At 39.6% G+C, this 23,583-nt stretch overlaps 1 protein-coding gene across 2 annotated transcripts in view; it reads left to right on the forward strand.

Annotated features, from left to right (window-relative positions):
- Window positions 1-278: 278 nt before the first annotated feature.
- The window catches only part of il16 (interleukin 16), a 42,867-nt gene continuing 19,562 nt past the window's right edge, over window positions 279-23,583 (forward strand). Inside the window, exons 1-7 of one of the 2 annotated variants that reach the window (XM_080458338.1) lie at window positions 279-409; window positions 9,148-9,394; window positions 9,686-9,962; window positions 16,541-16,680; window positions 18,059-18,176; window positions 20,467-20,604; window positions 20,811-20,952. In XM_080458338.1, the coding sequence (XP_080314464.1) occupies window positions 397-409; window positions 9,148-9,394; window positions 9,686-9,962; window positions 16,541-16,680; window positions 18,059-18,176; window positions 20,467-20,604; window positions 20,811-20,952 (1,075 nt within the window). In that variant the 5' untranslated portion in view covers window positions 279-396. The remainder of the gene's footprint in view (window positions 410-9,147; window positions 9,395-9,685; window positions 9,963-16,540; window positions 16,681-18,058; window positions 18,177-20,466; window positions 20,605-20,810; window positions 20,953-23,583) is intronic. The other variant, XM_080458339.1, reaches the window with a different exon arrangement.

Consider the following 23,583-nt stretch of genomic DNA (forward strand, 5'->3'; position numbering starts at 1 on the left):
CTCGAAAAGACTTGTTAAAGACTGCAACCAGTGTGTGACGCTAAGTAGGTGCGAGGTCAGGCCCAGCTAAGTGCTGGTGTGTTTCTGGTGTGTTTTCCACCCTTGGGCCAGCTCACAGGAAAGGGGCAGTGATTTTGGGGAGCCATGCCTCACTGAGACACTCTGTTGTGCTCTCCAGGCGAAGCGGGGGGAGGAAAAAGAGGGAGGAGGACGGAGAACGCAGGAGGAGGAGGAGGAGGAGGAGGAGGAGGAGGAGGAGGAGGAGAAGAGGTACAGGCACATTACCCAAGATGAATCACAGCATGGAAGCCACGCTCTGAGTGATACGTCAGGTTCTCGACCTGATGCTGTGTTTGTCCAGAGTGAATCCATCCTCTGGATGCTGCCTCGGACAATATGATCGACTACGGTGAGTAGAGCCGCCTCTTCACCAAAACTCTCTCTCTCTCTCTCTCTCTCTCTCTCTGAGCAGGATTATCAGAAGCATGTGTTTCTGAACTGGAATCCACACTCATGTGTGACTGCAGAGGATACATGACAGGGGAGCATGAGGGAGCGAGTTGTGTAACTATCAAAATGAGTTGCAGAGCCGGGGAGTTCAATGATGCACTTGTTGGCTCCGGGTGTGTGTGTGTGTGTGTGTGTGTGTGTGTGTGTGTGTGTGTGTGTGTGTGTGTGTGTGTGTGTGTGTGTGTGTGTGTGTGTGTGTGTGTGTGTGTGTGTGTGTGTGTGTGTGTGTGTGTGTGTGTGTGTGTGTGATAACTTAATACAGTTGCGGGGTGTGGATTCACAGTCACACATACAAAGGTCTTTCATGAAAACAAATTGCATAACATTGTGCATGTCCATTCCAAGAGGACCTTTGGAGCACAAATAGCTCCAGTGAGGCCAGCAGTGGAGAAGCAGAGTTTCCTCTCCACTCTCCCCACAGCCACACATAAACTTAGATACCACATGGCCATTCACAGCACGCAGTCGTCATTCCACACCGATCTATCACAGGCCCGAGCGCCACATCATTTCTGAAGAACTGGAGATGAGTTGTGTGTCGTCCCCTTCGGATACTACTAAGTATTTGTGTGCGTGTGACTGTGAGACATTTTTTTCCTTCAGGTGGCTCTCCTGGCGGTCCCCTGTAGGCCCTGCTCTGTCTCACAGGCTGGAAAAAAAATCCCCAGCGAGAATTCCTAACAACACACACGTTGTTCGGGCCGTGCACGGCCACCCCGCCCCCAGGTTTTCTCTCAATCAGGTTCTGTTAGGAGTCCCTCTTCTGCGAATGCTCCATGCAGAAAGGATGCTTTCTGTGGAAACACGCACACACACACACACACACACACAGGGCTGTTTCCATCACTTCAAGGGTCTTCACGTTGAATTTTCAAGTTCCTGCACACCTAACTTAACCTTTACTGAAACTACTAACGCTTACCGTAACCTGAAACTAACTAATGAGTTAAAGGATTTCAGCTCTCTCTCTCTCTCTCTCTCTCTCTCTCTCTCTCTCACGCACACACTTGCACACAAACATGTGTATGCACAATGTTTACTCAGTGTTAAACTAGCATTTCAGCTCACTTTTCCTCTCCTGCTGACCTCCCCTTTTCATCACGATTTATATACACCAGTGTTTCTGCTCTGTGCCATTACAGTAAGAGTGTGTGTCAGAAGGAAAGTTGGACTCACTTTGTATTTCTACTGACATCATACGAGCCCGTCAGCTTCTCCCAGGCTCTGAAAAAAAAAAAAAAAAAAAGAAGGATTTTTACAAATCCAAGTTTTGAATCTATGGAAGGATTTTCAAAACCATGTGTGTGTGAAACTTACAGACTTTTTCCACGTTAAAAAAAACAACAAAAAAAACCCTCACAGAGACCAGACAGTTCACATGCATGTCTTCAACTTGAAGCGTGCCAGACTAGGAAAACTTAATTATGACATTAGCATCGACTTTTTGGTTTGTTGTTTTCCTGCCTTCTGTGTCTATGGTAGGTTCGGTTAACCTCACTAAGCTCCTGGAAACATGTGCAAAGATTTAGAAGAGAGTTGAAATACTGGAACCACCATTGAACCATCCTCGTGGGAATTCCAATTTACAATACTGGAACATTTCACATGAAGATTTTGTGTGTGCCTAATGACTCACGACTGACAAGTATCTCCTCCATATTGTCACCACTAAGTAAATTCAAATAGCAAAAGCTCTATCATTGTGTTTGAGCGGGTATGAGATAGAAAAAGAATGCATGTGTAATAATAACAGTAATAGTGAAAAATTATCATTAAAGCACCAGTAATAGTGGGAAAAGTCACAAAAAATCACTATAGTACTGTAATGTTTAAAAAGTATCAATAAAGTACCAGTAAAAGTCAAAAAATTATCAATACAGTAGCAGTAATAACAAAAAAGTATCAGTAAAATAGCAGTAATCGTGAAAATGTAACAATACAATAGCAGTAACAATAAAAAAAGTATCAATAAAGTACCAGTAAAAGTGAAAACAATTATCAATACAGTAGCAGAAATAGTGAAAAGGTATCAATAATGGCTGGAAAAGGTTAGAAAACTTAAAGGCTCAAAGTTTCAAATTGGTAGAGGGAAAAAGCACCTGAATAGTGGTAGAAGTTTCTGACTTCAGAATGGTGAAGCGTCCTGGCGTCAGATTGGGAGAATATTTGAGTGTTCTTCACGAATATCCAATTCTCTTTGAATGAGAAATTTTTTAAAGATTTTTGAGGAAACTATTTGCCAAATCATTAGTAAAAAAATTTTTAATTAAAAATAAGAAGACATAGACCACTATTCCCAAATTGTGTGCACGTTTTGATGTGCTTACTGTGTATGTGCTCCAACTCCGGCGGAAGAAAAAGAAGATTAAAGAGAAGGGGAAGAAGTAAAAGACCTTTAAATTTGTGCATCCCTAATTTTTTTTCTCAGAATCCTGCTTCTGCACTGTTCTATGACCTAAAGTTATCCAAACAGTCATTCAGGTCTCTGTTTAGTCCAAACTGAAGAAGACAACCATCCTACACACACACACACACACACACACACACACACACCCACACACACCCACGCACGCACGCACACGCACACACACACACACACACACACACACACACACACACACACACACACACACACACACACACACACACACACACACACACACACACACACACACACACACACACACACACACACATTAGATGAGATTGATTTCCAGCTCATAGCTGTAAGTGTTCCAGCTGTTCTGGCTTCCATCCAGCTGCAGAGTGTGTATAGGTTTATGAAGAGAGAGGAAGGGAGGAGGAGTGGAGTCTGTGAGAGCTTCTAGGCCTCCAGCAGAGAGATCCATGTCTGTGTTTCCTGTCTATCAGGACAACACAACAGCAGACTAATGCGCCATAATTGCTAACACACTTCCAGGGTCAGAACCAGTGATTCACCAGAGAAGAAAAGCCTTTCTTCTCCACTCATTCAGTGGAATCTGTTGCTCATTACTAATTTATTTGTTATATTTTGAAATTCAATAGTCATCTGTTGGCCTGCTTTAACTCCATTCAGCATACTCATCAGTGCATATGATTTTATTTTTTAACTCCTTAATGAAAATAACCACTGCATCCTGATTAACTACTTTTTCCATGCAACCCATCTCTTTGAATAATCATACTTATTTCAGTGCATCAGTGAGAATCCAGCCCTTTGCTGCGCCCCTTACTCATTATATGAAGTTGCTGTATTCCACCTGCATGAGATTCACATCACAGAGAGGCATTTGTCAGCACTCGGGTTGCCACATCACTGCTGAGCAGAAACAGATATTACTGAGCTGCATGAGCACACAGACTCATTCACCATGCCCAAACCAAAAACAGAAGTCCCCGTTGAAATGACGTGCAAGTCGGAAATTGACAGTCCCCGTGTCCACTCTGGTTATTTGAACTACTTACATGCGCAGATTCTTTGGAACAATGCAATTATCTTGTACGTACTCTTTAAATGTATGTCTTGGGTGTAAAGTCAAATACACTTTTACCATTTCCAATTAATATTACGTTGCACATTAGGAGGGTAAACTTGCCAGAAGACCTAAATAAGACCCACAGACCTATGTGGCCCTTTAGCCCCTGTTTGATCGGCCCTCAGGTTGTCACTGGGGAATCCTGTATCAAATGACTGTTATTATTGGCTTTATTACATCTAAAATGGTCATTTTTTCCACATTATTGGCCATTTTTACATTATTGGTTGGTTCCAGCCGTTGTTACCTCACAAAATTCTTCCTTCCGTTTTCGTACAAAATTGGAGTGTGTGTCATGTGAACTCTGGACGACTCATTTGGATAATTGTCTCTCTCTTTTTAAATTCTGATGTTCTCTTTTTTATTTCATAGTTTTTTCCATGTTCCGAAAAATCAATCAATCAATCAATCAATCAATCAATCACCCAATCAACCAATCAATCAATCAATCAATCAATCAATCAATCAATGGAAAAAAGATGAAAAAATATCATTTTTATTTTCTAATGTAGTGAACTTGAAATTTAGAAATCATGTTTTCCAGACACATACTGGGATAAACTGAGAAAAAGTGATGCAGAGCAACAGTAGCTCATAAAAATATATATCTGCTTTATATCAAATGACAATTATTATTGAGCAAAACTCAAGGCAACTCAGCCCTCAAGAGGGAAAATTGGTTGCCCACTCAAGTGACAGCTGAAGTTCAGGTCTGTGTGAGTCACAGACTGTTTCTGTGTGATGGCTCGTCTCTTTAACATGTAGAGTTTGCACATTATCATCAAATGTCAAAGCTTCACCCTTCCTCTCCTCGTGTCAGGAATCAGTGAATGAAGATACAAATCCTGCAACACGTCGACCTGCACACTCAAAAATACAAAATTCCTGCAGGATGTACTTCTATAAGTAAACACACTGCTTACGATAAACTTGTCAAACAAGCAGAGTGTATCTGATTACTGAGCCTCTTGTCTATTTGCTCACAGGATTTTGCGACTTAATAGCAAAGCGCGACCAATACATCTGACCACATCATGATTATAAGAGGTTTTACCATTAGTGTTTTCTTTCACTCGTGGAATTTAAGGGAAATATTACAAGCCTCATTTTTTATCTATACATTAAGGGGCTGTTGGTGTTTCTTTCTACGACTTTAACTGGATGTCGGAACATGCAGTTAAAACTCCGGAGGCCGTGCTGGAGTATCTGTCGGCAAAACTGTAGCAGTCTGGTTGCTACGTACGACTGTGTGTGTGTGAGCGCTTCTAACTTATCTCTATCACTGAGCAGTGACGGACGCGCGCGGGACGCATGCACGAAGTTGGCGTTAATGAAAGAGAGAGGAAAGGAGGAGAGTTCTGACAAGAAAGTGCGTTCTGATTCCCCGGTTCCTTCACACAGAGATTGGGGTGGCTTTTGGAGCTCCCTTGCAGAGCTGATCTGTTACGATCAGCGGTTTAATCCGACTTGGCGTTACGGGGGAGCTCGCCGCATCGCCGTCTTAACCAATCTCCTTGCGATGGTCTCAGGTTCAGCGAGCAGTCTCCTCCTCTGGGTGTGGCGGAGTTGGTGGAGCCCCCTGTCGGTGAGGAGCAGGGGTGCAGCTTACGGGAGGGGTCCCTTGAGGGGGGGGACCCGTGACTAATGGTGATTCTCACCTTGCGGTCACCAGGTTTTCTTTGTTCTGAGGAACCCCCCCCCTGCCCCCCCGCTACTCAGGAGAGACTGATCAACGAACCTTTGGCCCAACAGAACTATAGAAAACATTCACATTGCTGCTGAAAAGAAATGACAGCACCTTGGATTCAATACCTGCTGGCAGCAGCTCTGAACTCAACCAGCGGCTTTTGAAAGCTGCTGATGAAAACATTCAGGAGAAACGTTGTCAGCTGTGAGCGGCTCTCTGAGCTCACTTCTCAGTGTCTCTGTTGGATGTCGGTCTGGGCTCTCACTTTCTTTCAAAGATACTCCGTCGTACATTTACTTCAAAGCTTGCTGCCATTGTTCGGTTGCAGACAGCCACAGCTGACTTTATCCTGCAGGATACACTGATCAACTTATGAATTCATTTCCTTCCCATGATGGCGTGTCCAAGCCTTCAGGAAGCAAAGCAGTGCATAAGTCATCAGTATGAGAGTCTCTGGTGCCACAAACCTTTCACAAACAATTTAATCTTAATTTCATCTGTGCAACAAAACAGCTTGAAAACTCAAGCAGCGTCTAATCACGATGCACCCTTCACAGCACATGATCAGATTTTATTGCTAAAAACTAGGAAATCTCATGAGCATCTTTCCCACTCCGCTGTTGTGTGAGGGTATCATGTGGCTGCTGTATCTTATTTGTGTGTTGAGTCACTTATATTCTTGTTCCACTGCTTGTACACACGTCACACAGTCACTCATGTTACAGCTTTTCAAGCTCCAGCCGTTCACCATTACCACTGACCATCATGATGAAACAGTCACAATCAGGGTTAAGTTTATTAGTAAGTAACAAGAAAGTTTATTATTCTCTATCAGTACGTTTAGAAACAGCCATCCTAAAATGTGTATATTTAACCTGTAGACACAGTATTTTGACAGAAAGAAAATCATGAAAAACAAAAAGTTTTCACCACACATTCCTAAACATTCAATTGTGTGAAAGTCAAAACATTCTTGGCCTCAGAAACTAGTATTGCCGGCTTTAAACAAAGCAACCTCGTACAGATGTTTGGTATTGTAGCTTTTTAGTCACTGATATAGGCTTGCTAACATTTTTAAACACAAAATTAAACATTTTGCTCGAGGCCTTTATCAAAATTACTGCTCATTTCACAAGATTAAAACTAGATTTACATGTGTGCTTTGCCAAACCCACTTACCCACTCACTCTTTAATTCTTCTTCTGAACATGAAAAGGATGGTTGTCCTGCTGAACGGTCTACCAGGAGTTCAGCTTTCAGATTAATGTCTTCAGATAGGATTTCTTTGTGAAAATGCAGAATGCAAATTTATTTACAATGACAAAGATAACTAATGTAAAAAATAATAACATTGGGTTAAAATTGAAAAAGGCTACTGAATGAAACTGGCGAAAGTGAAAAATAACAAAATATCTTAAGGTTCTCTGATTTGACATTTGTATTTTGAAACTGTCGCCATATTTTCTTCTTTCCGATTACGTACTACTGGGGTAGATCATACATATTGATATCCACCTTTACGTTGATGATATACAGGTATATCTTTCTTTTGACAGTGTTCATCATTGGTACAGATTTATAATATAATCACTGGACAAAACCACTTCAATATAGTTACAATCAAGCTGCAGCGTCACTTTTAACTGTTGAAGTGGTTCTTAAGCAAAGTTTGTACATGTTGATTTAAATTTACGAGACTTGTTATTTGACTCGCAAAATTCAACCCAAAGAACAATTTCAGTCATAATTTTCTTAAATGTTTGAGACAACCTTATAGAGATTTAAAGATTAGTAAACCTTCGCTCATGGTCACTTCAACTTTTCCTCTGTAAAATAATTTTTTTTTTTCATAACCAGTCACACTTGTGAACAACCTAATTGGTAGCGAGATGGACGTCTGACTGTACGTAATTAGCGCCACTCACTATTACCTCCTTTTACAGTCCCAGCATTTTTGAGATATGTAGCAAATGAATAAATGGCCATTTCATTTTCATTTCATTTCATTACAGGCCCAAATATTCTCTTCATTAACTCATGTGTAGAGCCTTTGGGGAAAATCCGCCAAATCAGAAAAACCCCTCTCACTTGAGCTTTCTTTATTGTTTGACTTATTGAGAGTAACATTTCAACCTGTTGTTCCAAAGACATATCCATTCCCAGGATGGGCGCTCCAACTCTAACAATAAAAGCTACTCTTGAACCACCTCAAAAATCGTAATTTTAGCTTTCTAACACTTCTTCGCTGTCTGCGCAGAACAGGTTTTTAAGGATTAAATTGGCCCTTAGGCACACCACTACATGTTTGTCATTATAAAAGATACAGAATTTACAAAAGCAGAGCGAGTCAGAATTTGATGAGATAAGGGAACAAGAGAGGAATTCAGCCAAAGCATCAGCACCCCTCTCACCATGTACCAAATAATAAGGTCATAGTTTTGCACAAATTAAACGTGGTGAAGCCAGTGACATAATAACTTGCCAACAGCATAATAAAATATTTGAGCCAATATCATCATGACATTTTGTCAATAATGTAATAAGTTGTTCCATTATTGGCTGTGTATCAAATGCTTTGAAAATAGAATAACTGCAGTCAGTAATGTAATAATACATAAATAAGACTACATTCCGTGGAAATAAAAGAGTTTGTTAAATTCCTTGTGCAGTTTTCTTGTCAAAAACAAGCATAGTGGATGTCGTAGTCCAGATATTCAGATATTGAGGGTACACATAGTGTGTGCTCTCTCTCATTTATGGTTGTTATTTTAATAGTTTATGACATTATTGGCAGGTTGTGCTATTGGCTTTATTGCATTTAGAAGTTATTGTCCATTATTACATTCTTGGTTGCAGCACACCTTCAGATCAGAAGCTCTCAGTGAGATGGAATGGAGACGGAGCGGGAACAGAAGGTGCTGAGATAATGACATCCAAAGGCCTTATGGGCATCAGTTAAAGAGCCTCTGCTCATTGTTTACTAAGTGTTCAAGGCAGATGTGAGAGGCCATCTACACCAGCATGTATAATGCATTTGAGGGTCTTCCAATAGTGCTCTCAGGAGTGTGAAGCTCGTACAGACCAGTCGGCCCGTTAATGGGACGGGCTAACATCATTATGTCTTCTCACACGGTGTGGACGGTGTGTACATGAACAAACATGAGCTCTCCTAATCCAAACTTCCAATTTGTGTGGTCTGCGTGCGTTGTACTATTAATTTTATAGTTCTTCGCATTTCTCTCTACAGCAATGTGGTCACACTGCTGTCATGGCCGCCGAGAAAAACTTTTTTTTTCTGTCCTCCAACGCTGAGAAAGAAAAGCTCTTTTATCTCCACCAGCTTCCACAGTTGCCTCAGCGGTTTTTCTCAGAACACTTACACACACGGATGCAGTCAGACTGTCCTAACTGAATTTTCTAATTGCCCTCCAGAGCGTCCCTCTCCATTAGGCTTCGGGCCGGCTGGGAGGAGTGTCTTGACTCCCGAGCTCCCGGCGCATGCACATAACATGCACACACTGACAGCCATGCCTCAGAGATACTCCCACCAGAGGAGGAAAGCCAGCACGGCGGCTGCTCGGAGGATGGAGAGGAGACGCAGGGATCAGGGGAAAAACAGTAGCAAGAACCCAACTGGCAGCCACAACCACCGCTCCAAGAAGCTGGCCATGCTCTCCAGGTAACAACAAAACACACTGCCTGACAACCCGGGTTATACAGGAGCCTCCACACACAGGATGTGAAGTTGTTTACCTTTTTATCAGCGGGAAAAGCTGTTACTTCCTTCGTAGGGCGACAAAAATACTTATTTCTAGAATGTTTCCTGCATTGTTTGACTTCCGATAAAAGATAACTTTTAATTACTTCTGTCCATTTCAGTGCCGCTACATATTATGCACACAAGTAAGGCTTCAATAGCTGTTGTCATGTCTCAGATTGGCTGAAGTTCACTCTCTCCCCCTCCTTCCAGGTCCCTGATCCTGTGTCACTCAAAGACTAATGACGACTATCCGGAGGAGACTCACGCTGGAGAGGTCTCTGAGGGGTGCAGGACGTGGGACTCCGGCTGGAACTCCAGACCCATTGCAGGGGACCACGCTCAGTACAGAGATACCCAGAATGGACAGTGGAGGACGGCCGTGCACTCCCCTGTGGAGAGAAGAGGAGCGAGTGAGGCAGACAACCAGCAGCTAACCAGCTCACTCAGGGAGAATAAAAGGAGCGTCAGGAGGTCCTTCAGCATCAAGGTACGATGGCGAGGATGCTTGTTCCATTGGTTGAGAACTCAGGCCAGCAGCATGTCACTATGGAAGGCAATGTTGGACCATGAAATAACAAAAGTGGAACTAATTAGGTGAATGACTCATTGCACACATCGGCTTCATTCTACCACAATCAGCGTTGGTGCCCTGGGCCCAATTTACACCAACTTTTTGGAAATGTTCCGACTTTGTCTCCATGGAAACGGGGAGAAACACAGCTCCTGCGCACCACAGCCGTAGTAAGTAAATCTGCACATGCGCGATTCGATGGACAATTACAACGTTTCCTCCAGAGTCTCATGACTCCCAGTCCATATTCTCCTGGGACTTGGTGGTTTAATAGTTGACAGTCACCGTAATAACAATCCAACTTGGTCGTATGTCCATTCAAATGTCTGTGTTCTCCCATTTTAACTGCAAATCTTTTCAGAAACAAAAACCTAAAAACAATTTATTCAGGGTCTTAATGAAAGAAGGCCTGAGATTCAATTCACAATTAGTTTGGTTTTTTTGGGTGGAGTTTGTAGGTTCTGCCTGTAGCAACTTGGGTTTTCTCCAGACATTTCCTTCAAAAGGAGAAGTTTGTCAATTTAATTGATGACTATGAATCAGCAACGCTTGGATAGTTTAACAGATGGATGGATGGATGGATGGGTCAGTTATTTTGTTTCCACCTGCTTGTACATTGATGAATAACAACTGGTAAAGGTGTTGTAACTGCTTTAAAAAATGTCACATGATTTTGTGCAGACTGAAAACAGCTCCTCATGAAAGGGTTTTTGGGACAAACTAATGGATTTATACGTAAATGATTGGAAAATCTGAACCAATTTGGTAATATAGTCAGGTTATTTATATTTTACACTTTGCAGTGACATCAAAATGTTCTGCCTACACTGGTTGGGGTGTTATTCCAAGAACAGAAGAACTTGTGACCACGTTGGACTTTTAACTGAATCACACTGTTGTGTCGACCTTTAGTCTGTGTATGTAAGTTGACTGCAAGGTTTTGGGGGAGTAAGAGGCCTCCCTCTGATGCTGCGACTGCAGGCAGCACTGACAACATGAGCTGTGACCTAAATGATGGAACTCTGGTTTGTTGCTTGTTTGGATTCACTGTGTGCAGAGACAGAACTTTGCTTTCCTTGTCCCCTGACTAGATGTTTTGCTGTTGAACTATTTCTCCCCAAGTCACTGAGCTTTGCATTTTTTATATTCAGTGACCGGAGTTGCTTGAAGCTTTTCAGATACACACTCGGATATTTGTGCTATATCCTCTTACAAAGTAGGTTCCTTGACTAAGGCAATGTTTTTGTAATAACATGAGTTAATGGCTGTGGTCCTCCTTGTGCAAGATGTTTTTGAAAAGCCATAGACAATAGTACAGCAAATGTATTTTTACTTCAATTGACACAGCAGTTCAGCCGGCTTTATAAGTGCACTTGAAAGGCTCTTGAGGCAGATGCTTCAGCTGCTCTCATGACCATTCATGTCTGCAAAAGTGAATCCATATGTTGTGGCATGCTTGAGTTTTTAGTCTTTAGTCAACTGTAGTTCTACTCGTAAGCATCACCGTTGGGAAATGCTCACTTTAGCTTTTGCATTTGTAGTTCTGTCTCTTTGACGCCCCTCCCCACTCTCCTCTATCACTTACCTTTTTGCATGACCTGATGGATAGATTCATTTTTGGTGTTTCACTGCAGCAGCGGTGGTTAGAAGGGGGGGCCTCATTAGGATGATTGGTTACAGTCTATTGACGATACGGACCAAATGTCAGTTGGGAGCCACAACAAAGTGGGGATTCTTGACATATTGTAGCTGCAAAGGAGTAAAAGGCTTGAAGGGTCTCCATCCATACGGTCATTGTGATGTACCAATCGCCCTCTCATTCAGCCCAATTCTGGCCCTCCTCCTTCAAGCTCCGGTCGCCCAGGCAACCACAGTACCTGAGAAACATCTTTTAAAGGCTGTCTGCTAGTTACTGGTTTTAGGTCGTTTTCAGATTTCTGTCAACATCAATAGGATCCAGACTGGAGAGCATTTGACCCCAATCAATAAAGTAACTCCTATTTAATATTACCCATGGGTAAACCAGTGTGTTTTTTCATTTAACTTAATGTATTTTAACAAAAACGACATCCTATATTTTTCTAAAATGGCTTCAATTTAGAAGTAAATTGTGAGGTAAACATAATAACAGTTCAATCCTATTGGTGTAGACTGAGACAAGCCCCGCCTTCTTTACATCATCACTCAGATTTATGTGACACTGCGCATTGCAATGACAACCACAGAAACTTTGCTTATTGATATCGCCATTTTTGTCATTAAAGTACTGTAATGGCAAAGATGAAACATATTGTCTGTATATGCAATGAAAGATGAGACTTCTTCTGTACAGAGAGTAAATTGCAAAAAGATTTTCTTCTCCCCCTGGTTTAACAATGGCCTGTTTCAGAAAACCTTTTCTCGCTGAGACAGAAAGTTTGAAAGAGCAATGTCAAAGAGAACTGCCTGTGCTGTTCGTTCACAGCACGAGAAGCTCATCTGCGCTCGAGCGACCCGTCAGAATTGAGTTGGGTCGGCATGAATTAAAATAGAATTGCGGAGATTGTTGCATTTGATGCTACAACAGCATGAATTCAAAGTGTTCGACCATAAAACGTGACTTTATTAGATAGAAGCAATGTTACAATTATCTTGATGCAACAAACACTATGCTTGGTTATCTTGAGTGTCCTGAACAGAACTGTTTTCTTTCTCTCCAGGAAAGGATGCTAGTCATTTTGTTTAATAACTTCATTCTTGTGTTGTTGTTACTCACTGCTGCCCCTCGCTTAATCATTATGTTTCCCACGGACTGAGAGGAGTGTGTCCCTCAGCATCTGGGTTACATTAACTTAATGAGTGGATCTGTTTAGCCTGGCAGTCACAGTGCTGATAGAAATATAGTGTCATCAAATACAAACCGGCTTAGCATCCAATTAATCTAGAATAACAAGAAAGAAAGTCACGTACTTGTTATCACTTTTTCTGTGCCCACATTGTGTTTAGACAACACAGCTATAGAATGTCAGTGAGAATTCAAAGGTGAGTGTTGTGGTCAGAATACAACTTAAAATGTGACTGTAAGAAAAGTCTTAATACCAGGAGCTGGATATCAGTCCCTGAAAATAATACAACACCACATTTTCAAACTTATCTACAGAAAAAAACTAAAACCATTGACCATCATCTTGTACTTTTTTTTTTTAACTGTTTGATTGCATTTATTTTCAGGATGGATTTAACTCAGTATGCAAACAAGAACTGATTAGTCAAGTTAAATGAAATAAAAATCTTCATGACTTTATATAAATTTTCTGTAACATATTCAAAATCATGACTGACCATGTTGAAAACGTCTGCAGTGAGATCTCATGCTCATGTGTTCTGGAGTGATCCCCTTTTTCCTTTCACAGGAAAATATTACATGAAGCCATTTAGGCTCCATTTACATGTCAATGTTTCAAGTGAGAACGCAATGTTTACGCGTTTTCATTCCAGAAAAGTTTACAGAGCAACATTTTGAAGACGATGTCCGCATGGAAATGGTAGAAACGCTGAAAAGGTGTTGGTTGTTTTTGTCATGAAATTAACACATGCAGCAGAGAACAATACGCTGTAAACATTAACAGGGAGAACACGGGCATTCGTATGGACAGACGACAAAGTTGGATTGCCATTCAGGGTGATTCCCAACTATTAAACTACCAAGTCTCTGGAGAATATGGACTGGGAGTCATGACACTCTGGAGGACACATTGTTGTTATTGTCCATGTATTCGTGCATATGCAGAAGAAATATCTACTACTGCTGCGGTGCGCAGGTGTTGGGAGTTTTTTTTTTTTAAAGTTGTGTTTTCAGTGACTCTGAGCACCGTTGTTGCGTAAACAAACACTCAAAATGCAATAAAAGTTTCCGCTTGAAGAAAATTGTGGTGGCCTAAAACAGTTATGAATGGATGTGCGTTGCAACTATTCAGGCTGACGTGGCTGAAAACAACAGATTAGGTTTTCCCAGCCACATTCTTACAAATGAATCAAATTGCAACTGAGAATGTTTGTTAAGCTCAACTGAAAACACATCTACTGTCCAAGAAGTCTTTAACTAGAAGAAAGCCCCTGTTACATATTGACAGTATATTCAAACACAGGATGGTCATGAAGGAATGGGGAATGTTTCAACCATCAGTGAGCCAAAATCAGAGCGACTCCTACAAAGCATGAAACACCTGACTACATGGATCTACACCATGTATTCAGGTGGTACTCACCATTGACTATGGGAAAAAGGCAGGAGAAGAACGTGGAAACGCCATGCTGCTTATTCTGCAAAATCAAACATTCTGCCAACTGTTCTAAATATTGTGTATTTATTCCCCCAGAGGGTGCGATGCAGCAGCTGGGGGATAGTGTCAATAACGTCACAATTCATGCATATTCATGTGGACACCTGAATTGATTTGGAATCTTAATGACAGTCCACATCCAGGATAACTCCTGTATATCATCAGTTATCCAGTAAAGACATGGCGTTCAGTATTTGTATCTACGTTTTATAAGGCTGAAATTGTTGTTTTTTTTAAAAGTCACTTCTACAAAAACAAAACCTTACACAGTCAACAGTTTATTAAAGTGTATTTCCTAATGGTGTCTTCTGGCACGGTGATCCACATGCTACCAGCGGGCCAGGGACACTGCGAGGAGTGTTTCTGCCCTGAATGAAATGATGATCACATGCCCCGTGTTGGTGTGTTGGTAGATTAAGAGCCGCTGCTGGTCTGAATGTCAAACGCTCACACAAAGACGGGGTTTGTTGAGCTGCGCCGCTTCTGCAGCTCCATCTCGCAGCACATTCTGCTGATGTCAAACAGGGCCGGGCTGTCTCACACTTCACCCTACATAAATGGAAAATGATAAAGGTTATGGAGTAGTTAAGAGAAACTCCTTTATGAGACAAAGCTCACAGGAGGGATGGGAGTGTGGATGCCTCGGCTCGGCGTACAGCCCCGTTTTGTCAAATGATCCTCCTGCAGGCGATGAACGCTCCTTCACCGTCAGACCAGACAAACCACAAAGAGAAAATATTAGTCAAAAATCTAACAGAGGACTCAATTCTCATGCCAAGGGAGCGAAACCAAAGTGATTCACTCGAAACTCACACCGTGTAAATGGAAGGAGCAGACACTTTTCCTATTACAGGTAACAAGCGCATGCTCATAGTACTTTTAAAGGTTTAAGGAGAAGAAAACTCACTGCTTACTTCACTCAAAGCTGGGTTTTAATTGATGCTGATTCAAGAAAGCAATGTGCCTGACCACAACCTCAACTTACAAGCAACTCCGCCAGAGCACAGGGGCATTTAAACAGAACTGGACTGAAATTAGTAACACTTACTGGAGCACTCTCTCCACTGAAAGGGAAGCCTCACCCACATTGTGATGGAAATACTTTGCATTTCGCATTATTGTGTTTCTAATTCAGCTCAATTAAACTAAGACAACGCCGTCATTCCAAGTAACTTTTACAGAGGAATTCCACTGGAGACAGAAAGGACAACTCCTGTATAACAGGAAGAAGGCATTACATTATTTTACTCCCCCTAACTTTGATTATGTCTTGAAACTTTGTCTATGAATTGCAAAAAACATACATACTGGTTTCTTAATACCAGTTTGCTGCAGCTCATCCTGAGAGGACGGCTGCCAGGACAACATTTCAAAACGTCCTAAAGCTCTTGATGCCTTCCAGTCTGAACATAAACGATGAACACCGACACACTTCCAGCTCTTCATGTATCATTCATGACACAATGAGCGGCGCTGCTCTCTCGACTGACAACCCCCAACAAATGTCATGGCCAGTGTCAGTGAGAACTTTACAGCTCAGCTATACCACTTTATGGACTCCAGCCCAGACTGCTAAACAACCCTGACTGAAAGTGAGCTCAACGGTAATTTAGTAGGGTCCATTTTTTTCCTCTGGGCCTAATTCATACCAGGTTGAACATCAATCACTCTTAATCACCTACAGGGCCGAGGCAATATCACTGACATGCCCTCCTGGCTTTAAACACAGGGGCTAAATCCTTCACAGTCAAATACAGATTTATGAATAAAGTCTTTAGAAAAAGTCCAATCAAGCCGTGTTTTCATAAAAAACTGTTTGTTGAAAAGCACCCAGATATTCAGCCTCGTCAATCACCAACTTTATTTGTTCCACATGTTAACATGTTGCCTTTATGGAAGTGGATTCTGCATTTTAAGATTGGCACTCATTATTGAGTCACTTGCTCCTAAGTTGCCATCCTAAAGAAATATAACATGGCCTCAAACATGCAGCCTCCACACACTGTGGCCCAGTTCATACAGTATTAGAAACTCTCTGCTGTTTTCTTTTTCAGCGGCTCTGACCTCAACCAGTTTGTGATACCCTTGTAAAGACTGCCTTCCACATCCAAGTATAGAAGCCCTCTTTATGTCTGCTCACAGTGTGCATGCGTTTTTAATCTGTTTGTGTAGGAGAGCAGTATCTGGAGGATGTGCGTAGCCACAGCGCCCACAGACGAGGTACGTGGACCACAAATGGCTGATAACAGCGTCCAGACGGAGGACAAAGACACTAATGTGGAGCCAGGGAGAAACGGAGGGAACCTGCACAGGTAATAAAGCACATTACCACAACTCTAAGTGCTGCACTTCCTGTAACGTCCTTGAAAAACTGAAAGGTATACTGCAGCAGACGTATAAAAATCATCTGATTAGGCCAAAGGGAAGTGTGCAGCAGCAGAGGGGAAAAAACATCCTATCAATGCTAATTAAGTGGTAATTCATTCTGCATGCAGCTGAACAGACATTCATTCCCAGCACAGCAGTATAACCGGTAATAATGTGAGTTGGGTCACACGTTGGGTTCACGCATGCCGATGTGCAGTGCTAACTTAGCGTGGTCTAAATACATTTCCTGCAGACAAATGGGCCTCGTTTACATCCTCAAGTGAAAATGCCAAACTGTGGTTTTGGTGGTCCGTTTACACGATATCTACAGAAAAGCTGAGAACACTTACCTCACATGTAATTATAAATTCTTAAGCCTGTGGACACTTGTTTCCACAAGGAAGCAAGACGTGTATCAATCAAAAAAGATATATTTATTGTGTTTATACTATTATAATGTATCATATAAAAGTCAATAAGTAAATATAACTTTGCATATGGTTATTTTTCTCATTTTTAATATAATGTATTTCTTCAGGATAAGTGAATCTTTTTAAATTTATTCACTAGTTATAGTAAAAAACACAAACTACAGTGAGATTCAGACCTTAAAACATAGTATTTTTGTATAATTTTGAACTTTTTTCAATTGGCAAAATAAAAACTGGATATTTAAAACTAAGGAAACCAATAAAAAAGATTTTTGATTGAGTGAAAACATTTTTTATTCAATAAGAGTTGAGTACTTGTTCTAATTGTCCACATTAAAACAAAAATCTGATACAAAAGTCTAAATCAATTTATCACATTATATACCAATATAATATATATAATATATAAAGAAGTTATGATCGACTACATGTATTCGATTATTATATACTATTCATGCATACCCTGTGCATTTTACATTATACACTACATATGTTATGCATCTTTCACACTGTCGTAAGATAAAGTATAAAAGTACAAAATTACAAGTATTAACGTAGTTACTTTAAAACCGCATGTAATTACAATGTTAAACGCAGGCCTTCTATTTAATTTACCTGTATAAAAAAGACAGATAAAAATATACTTTGTTTAAATAAATATTGATTTATAGGACTTTTCTTTGTTGATTGGGTAAATAAGTCAAGTCAAAAGCTTTGAATATGAAGTAGATTACATGACTGATAACCAAAAATATCAGTTATAATGAGGTATATATATATCTTAGTGTGTGTAATCCATTACTTATCACTTTTACTAGTTTAAAGAGGGACTTTTTTTGAAAAATTTGTGTAAAATATGTGGATTTTACAGTTTTTAATGTTTTCTCCTCAGACACTGCAGCTTCCTGAGTCCAGACAAGATGGCGCCCTTTAACGGGCAGATTTTAAGCAGTTGTGCTTGGATCGACGAGGACGGAGTGAGAAGTTCTCACATTAGAACTTTTAATGAGGTAAAGGCCACATTACACATTTATCTCCTTTTGATTTACTCTTTATACTGTGATCAGTCCAATGAAATCATATTTTTCTGTTTGAAACGTTCTGGTCTTCTGCATGAAATATGACAGTAAATGGATTTTACTTCCACACTACAGTCATGTCGTCTATTTGTCCACAATTTCAAAGCATTTTGAGCAATCTGACACGCCGACACGTTCAGTATGTACTTGAATCAGCGTTACACACCAAATGGTGGATGACTAAAGCTGGAGACCAAACAAGTTGTCATAGATTATATTGTTTGTGGATTACTCTAAAAAGGAAATGAATGCAATTCTCTTTCTGAACTGATGCAAAGTTTAAACGCAATGATCTCTTTTAATGACTGATTCATGCACAATCGAACTGTTCAAACTACTTTTCAGGAACTTTATTCATATAATTGCAGCAGCTTAAGCTCAAAAACCTGCCACAAGTTAAATTACTCAACGTCTGAATGATCGAAGAGCGGAAAAGTTTTCATTTAGTACTGTATATATTTGAAAAAATAATATTAATAATTGCAGGAGAGTCATAAGTGGCTGCCTTCTGTCTTTTATTTATTTTATTATTCAAATGATCTTGCAGATTCTCTACTTGACCCACTAGATCCCAAATTTAAACCTTTTCACATACTCCCAGTTTCAAAAAGTCACAGCAAACTGAGTTTGTGTAATTTGGTGACGTAAAATAACACAATTCAAATACAGTGATCAGCCACATTATTAAGACCACTTGTCTGATACTGTGTGATCACTCTTTTTTCACGTCTCTGAAATTTTCAAATGGATGGATTTCATTATCTCTCTATTAAAAGCAACATTAACTTAATTGACATACACTCGCCTGTCAGATCGACCACAACAGCCCAAATGGTTGGGAATCACCGTTTTAGAAGATAAACACTAAAAAAGAACTTTTCAGATGAAAGTTTTCCTGTGTGGCGATTTCTGAAGCTGAAAATAACAGCAACTATTTCAGTGTGGGTGCGACATTCTCAGCAAGACGCAGTCACATTCCCAACCATCCTACACACACACACACACACACACACACACACACACACACGCACGCTTGAGGTTCATTTAACAAAAGGGATTGAAAGTATTTAGAAGTCAACAAAAAGATTGAATCAGTAAAGTCAGAATTAAATCACATTTGTCCGCTGTATGGCACTCGTGGAATGTATGAAGTGATATTACAATAACAGCGAGTCTTTCCATGTGAAGAAGAAGAGTTTCTGACGTCACTGTTGATGCAGGAACAAGAAAAGGTTGGATTAGTTTTTACAGCTGGCTGTGGAAAGTTAGAAAAATTGAATTATTACGCGCTACTCCCGTCCTCCTCTCATGCTGTAGGTTCAGTCACACGTGTTCATTATTATCAATCTCACTCTGCCGTACATGTGGCACCGTGAAGCTCGCTGTGCTTCAAAGTGCCCAAGCTTTTTTTTCTTCTTCTTCCTGATTTGAGTATTTTACTTGCTATGCGAGCGACTGAGACACCTTATCATTGTGCCAAGTCCATTGGAGTCCCTTTGAAGGGCCAGTGGAAACGTGAATAGTAGAAAGCAGGAGAAAAGAAAAAGCTGTAGGAAAGAATGTGTAGCATGTGACCTGGAGGCTCAGCTGACTCTGCTGTCAAAACGGATTCATTTTCTTCTTTTTCTCAACTCAAAATAGCCCTCCGTAAGCATGAAACTGTTTGTTAACAGTTGTAAATATTCTATTATAATAAAGGCCTGCATGCATTACAAAAGATACACAGCAACGTCTGCTCGTTCGCTGACTTCATCTCCAAGTTGTACGGGGCTGATTTCAGATGTTAAACTGTGCTGCTTTACTGAATTTGATTATTACTTTGTATTTGGGAGACTATTTTCTACTATTATGTGTGCCACAATAAAATAGATTATGTATATGATATACGATATGATGTTACTGGATGAATGAATGAGCTTTATTTCAATTATAAGCTGGGGATTCAGTACAATAATACATAAAACATATAATCAAACGTAATAGATCCTTAGGAACTTTATTGTACTTACTGTACTGTATCTTGTTATAACCTTCTAGTTTTACAGTACAAATGAATTCTTTACACTGTTGTATAGTATACATCAGCATATATGTACAATATACTACTCACTGCACTCAATTGTACTGAACTTGTAATCTAGAAGCAGAAATAGGATATGAACCTTTTCTAATATTTTCTGTACTTGTGTTATTGTTTTTTTTTTTTTTACTTTAATTTTAGGACATTTCCTCATGTGAAGAGAATCTCCATCCAAACCGTATGACTACGAGCCCTCAGCATCCGGCTCTTTTCTGTCCCCCTCTATCTCTCCCTGGATATACTGATGAAGAACTCTTGGCCAATAACAATCACCTGAAGGTAACGACAGTTTAGGATCACACAGCAGTTTCTGCAAAACACATGTGTGTTTGTATTGTAGTTTTCAATGCACATAAATCTGTTTACCCTGATTCTGGTTCTGCCTCACAAAAAACGTCTTTATAATGTAAAACATTCCATTTAAAATTTTAAAGCAAATACTTGGTATAATGTTGAAGTATGCTATGTAGTAATACTTTTTAAAGTCCCAGGAAGTCTTCACTGTGTGCCTCACTGCACAGTTACCAATCCCAGAGGTGAATGAGGAGAGATGCTGGGACGCAGAAAAGACCGATCAGAGTCCAACCGACCAGACGGAGAGTGACAGAACGCGATCCAATTCAACCAGTGAGTGTCAAACAGGTTGACCACTGAAATGACCCATTTTCATCTGCCAAGACAAACGTTAACTCAACAGTATCTGATTTTAGGAAGAAAATCTGAAATTTGTCAACACAATATTGCTATATTGCTACATAATGCTTATTGCACATAGAGTTTTTAATCATACATAATGATCAGTTTTGCACTACAGTGACATGCAGTTTTCATTTTATAAGAAGAAGCAAATAACTAAAATGCAAGAAATGCAAAAAGGTTAGTGTCTAGAAAATATATAATAGAAGATCGTCAGCATAAAGAAACAGTAAAAACTCGGTTTCTCAGAGAAAAGTTAGGAAAGTCTGTAGTAGTGAACATGATAGAAAATAAAACTGATTGTTTATGACATATTGAAAGATGACAACGACATTTACCTTTTACCTTCATTTTTCTGTAAACCTATCAAAAGTTTGATCAGTATCAACTTTAGTGGAAGTTATTTGAGCTGCATGATTTAATAAAAAAATATATTTGCAATTTTAACAGACCACATTATGAACACAATTGCAATATATTAAGTAAATGAGTCTTTTTGCTACTTTTATCAAGGAAAACTAAGAGTAAGGCAAGGAAAGCTTATTTCTGTAGCATCATTCAGATACAAGGCCATTCACAGTGCTTTACAAGGAAATAATACATTAAAACGAGGTGATTAAGAATCTTAATCCTAATTTATTAAGGTTATTAAAACAAAGGGATTAAGAAGGGCATTATATTTTATTAGGATATATGAATATTTTAAGTGATGAATTTCATGATATTCACAATGCAAAACATACCAATAATAAGCAACATAAAAATACAAAACCAGAAGTTTCTACCATACTGTCTTCCAAATGATACTTTAAAATATAATTGTTCTTTCTTAGGGTAAAAGTAACCTCAGCAAAGTGCAAATACAGTTGCAATATTGTAAACTTAAAGGTATTTTTCCTGTTAGCCTTTTGTAAACCTGTTAAGAAGACTAAATACAAAAAACAAGAACATTTTACAGCACTGTAAAAAAAAAAGAATGAATTACAAATGCAGTGGCAATAGCGTAAACTTAGAGGCTATTCTGTAAACCTTGATCTGCCACTTTATAAAATATAACGCAAATAAATCATCAACGTCTCAAATTGTATTGAAATAAAATTGGGCATTTCTTTTGTAAAATACTTGTATGTTACTGATGTGGAAAACGAAGTAGAGAAGTGTGTCTGCGCTGTACCAGAGGTCTAAGGCTGCAGCTCTGTCCACTTTCAGCCTGTGAGGCAATGACTGATGTAAGAGGGAGACGGTGTGAAAGAAAATATGCTTCTAATCAAGTTTATTGTCTTCTGGGATGTGGGAGGCTCAGCACTGACATCCTCTTTACACCGGGAAACCACACGGCTTGTGGGAAATGTGAGAAATGTACATTCGCCATCTCACTTGTATAAAGGGGAACGGAAGAGTTTCTGTATTAAATCATTCTTAATGCAAGGTAGCAATTATCACTTTAGTTTCATACATTTGGATTAAGTTAGAATAATCAATTTAACCTTTTATCATCCTGAAATGACCAAACAAACAAAACTAGTGCTGGGTAATGAGAGGAAAATAAAGTTTCCTTAGATATCCCAAATTAAAAAAAACATCAATTGTCACTGCATAAAACTAGTACAATATTAGCCAAAGAAGTCCAATACTATCTGAGCCAGTTGTAGTACCTTTATTAAGAGTTCATTCATCTATATGTGATCTATTTTGTACATTTTTTATTTATATTTTATTCATACTTTTAATTATATGTATATACATACCCCCTTTTCACTGTACATATTTAATATCTAATACTTTGTCCCTACACTGTTGCACAACATAATAGTTCTTCTCCTTTGTTTAGATGAATGAAATAAACAATTTTTAGCTCGTGTAAATTTTCACTTTCTCTTTTTGCAGTGTTCAGTCAAAGCAGATGTGTTTTCTTTAAGTACTTTGTGATGATGAACTCTTGAAGTTCCTCTTTGATATATGTCTTGTTTGTGAGGTTATTTTCTATATAGGTCAATATATATAGTCTATTTCTATAAGCAGCAATTCCCTGTGTTGGACAGCCTAAATGTTAAATAATATTTCCGAAGCGTATTCTTCAACCCCTTTAACTCCAGGCATATTTTGTTTTGCCTCACGAGCGTTCTTCCTCTGGAGTGAACTCGGCCGTGCGCTCACTATCTGGGAGAGTAGCCACAGTCCCCGATGGTCTCCATTTGTGACCACGATGTCTGGTAGCTATTTAAGTCTGATACGGATCAACACTTCTTCATGGGAAGCCTTCAGAGAGCTTTGTGAGGAATGGTTCACATCAGTAGAAAACGAGAAATATTTGATGTTTTTACAAGTCAAACGAGTTCCTGACGTGGCTCAAATCACTGATTTCCCTTCAGGTTTACATAACTTCTTCTATTAGCTCGTCTTAGAATCATAAAAATCCATTTTTAACCACTTTCTCGAGCAGCAATTTCACTTTTTGATAGTGGAGTCCAATTTATGTCCATATTTGTGACTTGGATGTCAATAAAAACCAAATCATTACTCTGCTTTAGACTAAAAGTATCACGATCTATAAATAAAATA

This window comes from Lipophrys pholis (genome assembly GCF_963383615.2).
Source record: "Lipophrys pholis genome assembly, chromosome: 2".
Taxonomy (NCBI): domain Eukaryota; kingdom Metazoa; phylum Chordata; class Actinopteri; order Blenniiformes; family Blenniidae; genus Lipophrys; species Lipophrys pholis.